The sequence below is a fragment of the Leucopleurus acutus genome (assembly GCF_964270905.1).
Source record: "Leucopleurus acutus genome assembly, chromosome: 2".
Taxonomy (NCBI): Eukaryota; Metazoa; Chordata; class Mammalia; order Artiodactyla; family Delphinidae; genus Leucopleurus; species Leucopleurus acutus.
Genome location: NC_139143.1, coordinates 184,640,613 through 184,650,561, shown reverse-complemented (window position 1 = coordinate 184,650,561; position 9,949 = coordinate 184,640,613). Strand labels below are relative to the sequence as shown.

The following is a 9,949-nucleotide window of genomic DNA, read 5'->3' as shown; positions in this document are numbered from 1 at the left end:
AGTCTAAAAGAAAATTCGGGAACTCCCTGGCGGTCCAGTGGTTAGGATTCCGGCCTTTCACTTCCCCCTGGTGGGGGAACTCCCTGCAATCCGCACGGCAATCAATCAATAAAAGAAAAATCATTTTACCTTCCCTGATCCCTTAACCAAAATAGCTCCTCCTTCTGCCTGGGGCAATGATATGCAGAGAAGCCCTGGAGCCCCACAGTCCTTGTCATTTCCAACTCTTTCCATTCCTCCTGCCCTAGCTCTGTCCTCTGGCACGTGCGCATCTTTGACCCTGTACCACAGAGAAGTGGCTAGGGACAGCTCAACTACTTACTCATCATATGACCCTGGGCAAGTTACCCAACATCCAAGTCTGAGCTCTTTCATTTATAAAATGGGAATATCTCTATCTACCAGAGAGGGCCGTTGAGCAGATTAAATAAGCCTGTGTGCGTAGCACAGGAATCGGCACCAGTAAGGCCTCAGCAAACGCCTGTCGTCCTCACTACCATCATCATTATCATCCTGTTCATCCTGCTAGTCATGGGAAATTTGGTTTCATCAAGTAAACTGTAAGCTTCTGAAATCTGACTCCCCAACCCAGCTCCTGCTAGATAAAGGTTTTTCCTGAAAGGACACTGATATCACATCTGCTTCTTGTAGTCTTTATAAGACAGAGCACACAGTTGGTGCTCAGGAAACCCTCAGGATTGCCTGCCTACATCTCCAACCTCATGTCAAACCACTTCCCCACTTGCTCACTGAGCTCCAGCCATGCTGGCTGCCTTTCTGACCCATAAGTAAGTTCATTCCCACCTCACGGCCTTGGCACTTACAGCTCCTTCAGTGTTCTTCCACCAGATATCTGGTTTCTCATCATCATTCAAATGTCACGTCCTCAGAGAGATCCTCCCTGAGCACCTGGACCAAAGTAGCACTCCCACCCTCACTCTCTACTTTGTTGACTGTACTCTAGAGGTCAAGTGCCTAAGTGACTGGGTAGAATTCCAGTTCCACCACTACCTAGCTGTGTGGCCTCAGATAACTTGCTTTATCTCTCTGTGCTTCAGTTCTCTCCTCTGTAAAAATGGAAATAATAATGGTTCCCGCTTCAGAAGGTTATCATGATGAATGAATATATATACAAAGGTCTTGGAGTAGTGCCAGGCATGTCTATTAAGTGCTATATCATGTTGGTAATTATCCTACTTATTTAACTGCATGTGTTGATGTTTCTCCATCTAGACTGTATATTCCAGGAGGACAGAGGCCTCGTCTGTTTTATCCCTGCCTGGCAGAGAGTAGGTGCTCAAAAACATCGGTTGATTAGAAAGGATCTTAGGGGCCAGGCAGGCCTCTCTCTCCTTAATCACGTTCTGGTGCCTTTGAGCCGTGTGGCCGACCTCTCTGCCATCTCTGGCTTCCACACTCCTCAGGGCCCTGAGGCGGCCCCTGCTGGACAGCGTGTAGGTTTTTCCTCGAGGGAAGGTGATAGCTGCCTCCTGTAACTGTCAAGTTTCCACGCCTGCCTGGCTCTGCCCTTTAGAGTAGGGCCAGTAAAACTGAAGGGTTTGGAGCACGCTCTCTGGAGCCAGATGCACCTGGATCAGAGCTTGTGCTTCTCCAGTTACTCTGGGTGTCACATGCCAGGAAAGTCTCTCGTCCTCAGTCTCCTCATGTGTAGAAGGGGGTAGCGATACCCTTGTCCCCTTCCCCATATTCAGCTGGGTGACAGGGGTGGTGTGACAGGACGTACCCTGTGCACAGTGAGCCTTGTGGGCCCCCCTTCCCCCAGCGTCGGCCCTCGGATGACCCACAAGGAGCTGTCTCGTCTTCCCAAGCTGAACACCACCAGCGTATCCAGCGGTCCCTCCGGTGACAGCCACGCAGGGGCGGTCGGCACCACCCCCTTATCCAAGCCCCTCAGGTCTCCTCTGTAGGCCCCATGCCCTCGGGGGAGAGTCTGGCCCCTGGCCTCCTGGCTCTTTCCTCTGAGAGCCGGCAGCTGGCTGGAGGCGGCCTTGCTGGGCTTGCATCCTCCTACACACTTGCCCCCCACCTCCCTGGCTGCTGCGTCTCCCCCATCGTGGCCCCAGAAGCTGAGGTTTCCCTGGGCCTTCTCCTGACTCACTCCACACTTGTTCCCAGCTCTCACCAGTGCCCTTGGCTTTGACTGCTGGCCACAGACACTGCAACTCCTCTATCTCCATCCCAGAGCCGCAGATTCCTTATGGCCCTCTTTCCTGAATGCCTCCTGGGGAGAGCTCCCCCCACCTACAGCACCTTTCATGCCCCCCATATTCCCACCCTGACATCCAGTCCTCTGGACACCTGGACCCAGACTCCTGGCCTCTCACATCCACCGCACCTCTCCATCCAGCCTCTTCCTTCAGCCCAGGCGTGGGCTCTGGTCCTCTCCTGACTCATCCCCACCTGTTTCCCAACACGCTCATCCTAGGCCCTCCTCACCCGACAGCGCTGCTTTGCCTGTCACTCCTGCACATAAACCTGGGAGCTCATGGGGGTGACCCACTTCCTTCATGGCTCCTCATCAAACTGGGCTCCCAGGGCGAAGCATCGCTTCTCCTGTCTGATCGGCCACTCAAGTGGGTGTGGAGGATGCCTCTCCCACTGGACTGTGAAAACCCCTAGAAAGGACCAGTGGTGCTCATGGAACAAGGGGCTGTGCCTCCACCATCAGACCGGGAGTCCTCAGGGATTTGTCTTTCCTTGTCTGACTGAGGATGCTCCCAGAGCAGGGGCTATGCCTCCACCATTAGACTGGAGGCCCCCGTGACACTGGCTATATCCCTTCCCCAGAAGCCCCATCCTCGATGTGGCCAAGCTGGTGACTCTTCCTGGGACAAGGAGTGTCTGACTTACCCCTGCAACTTTAGGACCCTGTGCTGGGCCTGGCCCCTGGTTGGGGCGTCAGGAATCATGAGTGAATGAATGAGCCAATGAGCAAATGCAGGCAGGCTCCAGCTTAAACTCTGCAAGCCCACCTGACCAGCAGGTGGCATCAGGGCTCAGAATCAAAGGAAAGCTGGAGGGGCATGGAGATTTTATTGGTCATCCTTTAGGAGAGGAGAGATGTTTCAGACCCTCACCCACCCCCAAGACCAGCAGCTGAGAGTCCTGGGGAGGGGGCTGGGTTTGAGAGCTGCTGGGGAGGCCAGAAAGGGAGTTCCTGGTCCAGAGCCTAGCACCACACCCTCCCCTCCACCCCTCCCCTCAAACCAGTACCAGGGGCCAGCCTCTGGGCAGGGCTTGGAAAATGACCAATGAGACCAGATGCTAATGACTCTTGTCCGATCCAATACCAAGCCAAGGAGGACAGCGTGAAGTGGGCATGAACTGAAGAGGGACACCAAGCTGATCCTTCCTGTGCTCCCCAGCCTGTCACCCCCCCATCCCCCACCTCAAGCCACTGGCATCCATCCCTGGGCCCAGGAGAATTGGTACCCTAGATGAGATGCTGCCACCACCCACCATCCTGCCTTCAGGAAAAAAAAAAAAAAAAAACGGGGAGAGGGATCAAGAGAGGCCAGGAGGGGGGCCCCACACACACACTCGGTTCTGGCTTCTGGGCAGCTTGGGTGTCAGTCGGGCGCCAGGCCCAGCTCCCCGCTCCCTGGCCTCACAATCCCAGCCTTTGTCCGGCGGGACCAGGCCCGGCTGGCTCTGCACCCGCCCAAGGGCCCCTGGAAACCAGAGCAGCTGGAACCCCACCAAGTATTTTTCCAGGCTGGGCCAGGGGCCCTCAAGAGACAGAGACTGAACAAAGGGAGGGGAGTTCATTCATCCCTGTGTTCATTCATTCCTTCCTCCGACAAATAATATTTATTGAGCGCCCATTTTCGTGGCAGGCACAGTGTTAGGTGCAGGGGATTCAGCAGCGGCGGGCCCAGTGTAGGCCCACGCCCTCACCCATCTTATTTTCTAGATGCAAATATATACCAACAAAACCCATCTTTCCCTCTGAGGGGGCTGGTCTTCGAGCATGGGACGGGAGAGGAGTGCGCCGGGTGCGGAAGGTCAGGATGCTACCGACTAAGCCCTATCTACCCCCGCGCCTCTGGCCCTCCAAGGCAGCTGGGGGAGGCTGGAGGAGGGATCACTCAGGGCTCCACCCACACGCTGCTGTTGGTCACCCGGGCCCCGAACCAGCCCTTCCAGTAGACGCAGTCCTGTCCGCCGTGCTCGAAGCGGACGAAGCGGACGCCCGGCCCATAGTCGGTGAAGGTGTGGGAGATCTGTGGGTGGGGAGTCAGGGGGAAGGGGGAGGGAGGGTCAGGCTCGGAGTCCCGAGGCCTCCCCCAGCCACCCCACCCCGGCGCTCTGACCCTCGTCTAGCCCCCTGGATTTCTCAGCGCAGCGTCCCCCCTCCAAGCCTCTCGGCCAGTCCAACCCTGCCCCGCCCACACGGGCCGTGGGCGGGCTTTTCACGACCCGGCCCCACCGCCCCCGGGCCTCCAAGCTCACCTCAATCCAGCCACCGTCGTCGCTGTCTTGTGGCACTGCCACCTGCCCGCTGTTGAACTCGGCCAGCACGTCCTCGTGCTCTGACAGCAGCTTCACCGTGAGCTCGTACAGGCAGCCGGCGTCTCTGCGGCCCGAGTACCTGCCCCGAGGGAGGGAGGGAGGAAGCGCCCGGGGAAGGCTTCAGCCCTGCTGAGCGGGTACTCTGGGCCCAACCCTCTACAGGAGTTAACCCTGCTGACCGGTAATACCAATGTTCCCATTTTACAGATAAGGAAACCGAGGCCGGAGAGAGAAAGTGACTTGCCCAAACCCAAGGACTAAACCCCAGATGGGCCAGACCCAGTGTTGGGACCAAAGCCAACCCACAGGGACACTTTTTGTTGGGACAGCAGGTGGATATTAAAAAACAAAAACAAAAAAAAATTGCCAACATTTAAAACTCAGGAGGGGAGATGGATTTTCACCTTCTCCTGAAAACCCATGGTCACGTGACTGCAAGCTCTAGAGTAGGGAGGCAGCAGTCTCTCAAGCAGAGTAGCCGGTTCCAGTTCGCCCCTCAACCCCGCTCCCCTTCCCCCACGGCCGCTCACCAGTCCTTCACCACGATGGCCGGCTGAGTGGTGTCCAGCAGCTCCTCCCAGTAGCCCTCAGCCTGCAGGTCAATGACCTGCGCTTTGCGACACCACCTGGGAGACTGGGGGTTAGGACTGAGTGGAGGTCCCCTCCCCCCCTTCTCATCCATCCCCCTTCTCCTTACTCGAAGGAGGAGGCGAAGTACTTCTTGACACTCTCGTCGTGGATGAATTCCACGCCGCAGTCTCCGGGCAGCTCCTCCACCCTCCAGCCGTCCCCACCGTGCTCCACGTCGCACCAGCCCTCCAAGTCCTCTGTAGGAACACCACAGCCCCACGCTGGTCACCCAGCCCCTGCGAGGGTGTGGCAGGGTGGCTCTTGCCCCTATCGTGGGGGGAGGATGAACGTGGTCCTTGAATGGTGCCGCGGTGGGCAGACGACGGTGGGCGTGAATGGTGAGCACTTCCTGTTTGTCCCCAGCTTCTCTCTCCCTCCCAGGAGGGCCCTCCGCGGGGCCTGTCTTGCCCCAGCTCCCTGGGGGGTGGAAGGATCTGGGAGGGAGACAACTCCCGCCCGCCTCCCCGACTTCCCCCGCCCCGGAGCGGGACAGGAGGATAATACTACAGTCTGTACTGGGGCTACTCTGTGCTGGGCGCTGCGCCAAGCGCCTTATCTCATCCACCCCTCAAAGCAGGCTGGCCTTGTTACTGCCCGCGGTACAGAAGGGGAAGCTGAGCTCCCCGGGCCGGGCTGACGGGGCGCGACCCCTCACCTTCCCCGCACGGGTTGCGCAGCAGGTTGCGCCGCCTCTTGCTCAGGAAGTAGAACTGCTGCCAGTGGTCGCGCTCCTCCTCGGGGCCGCCCTCGGGTACCAGACCCTCTTGCTGACACTTGAGCAGCCACAGGGGAGAGCCGTCGACCAGCTCCTTCCAGCGCAGGCACACCAGGCGGCAGGCCTGCACCAGCTCGGCGGCGGGCAGCTCGGCCAGCACGCGAAGCAGCAGCGGCTCGGGCAGCTCGTCCAGGTACGCGGCCTCCTCCTCCTCCCCCTCGTCCTCGGGCCGCTCCTCCCCGCCGCTCGCCTCCTCCGCGCCGGCCTCCTGCTGCTGCTCCTCCGGGCTCGCCTCCTCCGGCTGGCCCACGCTCTCTGCGGGCGGGCGGGCGGGGCGCGGCTGAGACTCCCCCCAGACTGCCCCCGCCGCGCGCCACGGCCGCGATGTGAAAGGCGTCCGCCCCCACCCGCGCTCGGACAGTCCTCAGCGGGCGCCGGAGTTTCCGTGACCAGAGCCTGGGACCCTGTGGAGGAGGCCCAGGAGCCCGGGGCCACAGATCAGCTCCAAGTCTGAAGAGTGGCCTCAGAGGCCTCAGTTTCCCCTGCAGTGCCAGTAAACCCCATACCTGAGCCGACAGCAGGAACTGATGATACTCCTGACACAATGAAGCCCCTTAGCCCTCTCAACGGCCCTCTAAGATCCCTGCTCCGGTCACCTCCTCAGGGGAGCCCTCCCCAACTTCCCCTACTACAGCATCCTCTCACCTCACCGCTGGGAGTTCCGTCCTTCCTAGCTTTTGTCCAAGGCTTTGACGGTTTATAAACACCTTTCCCGGGGACTAGACTGAGGGAATGAGGGCAGGAACCGGGTCTGGGAAACTCACTGCTTCATCCCCCATGCTTGGCATCTGGCGCCCTGCCTGGCTCCCTGTCACTTAGCAAGTGTTAGGCACCATTCTGAGCGTTTTAATTTTTACTCTTTAAATCCTCACAGCATCTCTTCTAGGTTGTCCCTATCACCATCCCTATTTCCCTGATGAGGAAACAGGGACAGAGAGGCAAAACCACCCAGGATCACGCAGCAAAGGAGTGGTCGGAGCCTGGATTCGAACCCAGGCAGTCTGGCTCCAGAGCCACCTTCAACCATCACAGCCCTGAGAAAATGATTCGTTGCGTTGAGGGTTATGATTTTGATTTCACAGATGAAAATGCTCAGGTTCAAAGATGGGGAGTGACCTGCCGAAGGTCACACTGCTGGTATTCAGGCAGGGGATGCGGGGATCTGAGGCCTGAAGGGAAGGGAGAACAGGGGCTTGGGGATGGGGGAGGGAAGCTCGTTAAAAGAGAACATGTATATCAAATAGGGAGATGTAGTAAGTGCTTGGGAAAGAAGGTTTCTTCACTCCTTTTCCTATTCCTGGCCCTCAGCTTCCTCGTCTGTAAAATGGGGGTAATCCCAGGCCAATCAGACAGTCATCTGATGTTCAACTCTTCTGAGGAGGGGGCAAGGGCATTCCAAATTATGAGGAGAGGGACTGATATCAGGAGCTGTGGGCTGGACTGTCTCCTGGATCCTGGCTGGCCTCAGCTGGGCCATTGAAGCCTTGAATAAGTGGATACCGAGTGGAGGAGGGAAAGACAGTGTGGAGGTGACAGAGCCACTCTGGGTGATGGGGGAGGCCACTGCTCTCAGACCTAGGACAGTGGGGGTGGGGGAGTCCTAAGTGCTGGGCCCTGGAAAGCCAAGGTGGTGGTGGAAACAGGCCAGGCACCAGGGGAGGAACGAGCAGGGCCTAGACCCAAGGCTGGGTGTTGCCAGAACCTGGGCGGCCAGCCCTTCACCTCCTCACATGCAGCATTTCCCCACTGCCCACACTCTCAGCCCCCTGAGAGCCCAATCAGGGTTTACATCTTTGGAGCCCAGAGCACACAGTGAGTCCTCAGTACATCTTAGTGAATCTTATTATTCAGCACAGTTCCCTTCATTGTTAGTTTTTTGTTTTTTGGGGGTTTTTTTTTGCCACATCTTTATCATGTGGGGCTTCACACTTCCCTTTTGGCAAGGAGGAAACTGAGGCCCAGAGAGTCTTACTGACTTCTCCCGTCACACCGCAGAACTGTGGGATGGCGGAGAGGAAAATGCCTGCCCTGAAGCCATGTCACCTGCCCATCTTGCTGCCCACAGCTCTCTGGGGAGCTGGGCCCAGTGCCCTCACCTCTCCACCCCTCCCCCTGCCCTGCCCTGCCCTGGCCCTGGTGGACACCTGATGCTCCCCCGAAAGGTGCACCTCGCCCAGTCCCCTCTCCTGGCCCCAGGCCTGGCACTCAAGGCCCCAGATCTGATTACAGGCCCCCCCACCCCCTCTTGAGCACACACAACTCCCCACATTGTTGCCTTCGGAAAGTTATCTGGCCCCTGGAAGCTGCCTCCGAGGCTTATTCACTCACCTGGATTGGGCCCCTGAGTCCAGGGAATAGCTGGGCCCTGGGAAGAAGCAGGAGCCCATTCTGGGGCCCTATAAAGGGTGGGGCAAGGGGGCCACGGATTGGGGGCAAGAGCGGAAGGAGGCAGGATTTTCAGGGCTGGAGGGGTGGGGTGGGGAGCTCGGCTGCCTGAGTGAGCAGCAGTCTGTTTCCCGTTGTCTCCCCAAGCAACTGGCCACTCTCAGATGGGCCTGGTGAGGAAGGGGCGGGGGCAGGTCTTGTGCCCACCCCGACTCAGCAGGCAACCCCTACGGGCCCAGCGGAGAGTTCTAGAGATGGGGAGCGGGGGACCTTTGGTGCCAGACAAGATGACTGGGCAGTCTCAAAGGGCCCTGAGCATCGGCTAGAGCTGATGTCCCAACTCTCCCTCACCACCAGCCTGGTTCCCACTGGGCATCCAGCCACCCAAAGGAAGGACAGCCCCTCCAGACAAGGGATCCCAGGAGGAAGGCTGGGATGGGGTGAGGAGAAGCCAGTAACCCCAAGAAATTCATGGAGATTCAGGCATCTCACGGCCCAGAGTTGGCAAATGGAAGAAGCTGATGGAATAAAAAGGCTTGTGGCCTCTTCCATCCCAGATAGGTCCCAGACCCGGGTCCAACAGACCCTCAGGAGGTGGGAACGTGGGATTACTCATACGCTATTTCCCGGGTAAATGGGACCCGGGAGTCCTCCCTCTCTGCCTATCATCTCTCAAGGCCTCCAGCAGATCAAGACACCAGACAGAGGACTGTGCTCCTTTGAGACTGTCTCAAGGGCTTTGCTTGGGTGAAAGTGTGTCGCTCTGTGTATGGGGGCCCCCTCGCTCTCTGATGCCCCCTCTCCGTAGCACTCGCCCGCCTGCCCCGGTCACCCCTCCAGGGCTGAGCGAGTGGATCCGGCGGCGGCGGCTACCTGGGTCACCGTCTCCGTCCATCGCTGCAGAGCGCTGTCGCGAGAGGAGGAGGACCCGGAGCGCTGCGGGCGGGCTGTCCGAGTCCCGCGGCGGCGGCGGCGGCGGCGGCGGCGGCGGCGACGACGACGACGGCGAGTCTAGGCGCTGCTCACGTCTGGGTCGGGTCCCGGCCGGACGCGCCTCTTAAAGGCCCCCGCCTCCGCCCCCGCCCCGCCTTTGGCCCCGCGCCGGGACGCCCCACAGTCCGGAGCGATCGGCCCGAGGCCTGAGGCTCCCGGTTCCTTGGCGGACCCAGGAGGCCAAGAAAGGTCGGGAGTCGTTTCTTTTTTTTTTTTTTTTTTAATGGGGGCGGGTGGGAGTCCGATTCGGGGCGTCTCCCAGCACCCTCCTGGGGTGGCTGCTGGGAGGAGGCTGGGAGAGTCTGGGTCATGCGGAGGGTGTGGGCAGAGGCTCCTCCCGGCACGACACCGCCCCGCCCCAGGTAATTTTCCTACATCCGTGGGGGGCGCACCCCAAGCCGGGTGCTCCCCGCGGGCCGGGGACCGGAGCGGGCCGTGGAGGCGGGGCCGGGGCGGGGCTCGGCGGGCTGGGGCGGGGTTGCATCCGCCGGCGACCGCAGGCGGAGGCTGGCTCAGCCCCTGCTACGGAGCGGGATCGCACAGCGGTGGCAGAGGGCAGGTGACCGGCGGGAGTGGGCGCGGGGAGCGCCGGGGCGGGGACGCGGGGTGCGGGGGCCGGACGGGCGGGCGGGC

General features: G+C 59.7%; 1 protein-coding gene across 1 annotated transcript; it reads right to left on the bottom strand.

Moving 5' to 3' along the window:
• Positions 1–4,109: 4,109 nt before the first annotated feature.
• Positions 4,110–9,218, bottom strand: FBXO2 (F-box protein 2; the record flags this gene model as incomplete). Its single annotated transcript, XM_082832460.1, has 6 exons — positions 4,110–4,244; positions 4,474–4,612; positions 5,064–5,159; positions 5,231–5,360; positions 5,819–6,193; positions 9,197–9,218. 6 exons carry the CDS (start codon positions 9,216–9,218, stop codon positions 4,110–4,112), a joined length of 897 nt encoding a protein of 298 aa, XP_082688586.1.
• Between the last annotated feature and the right edge of the window lie 731 nt (positions 9,219–9,949).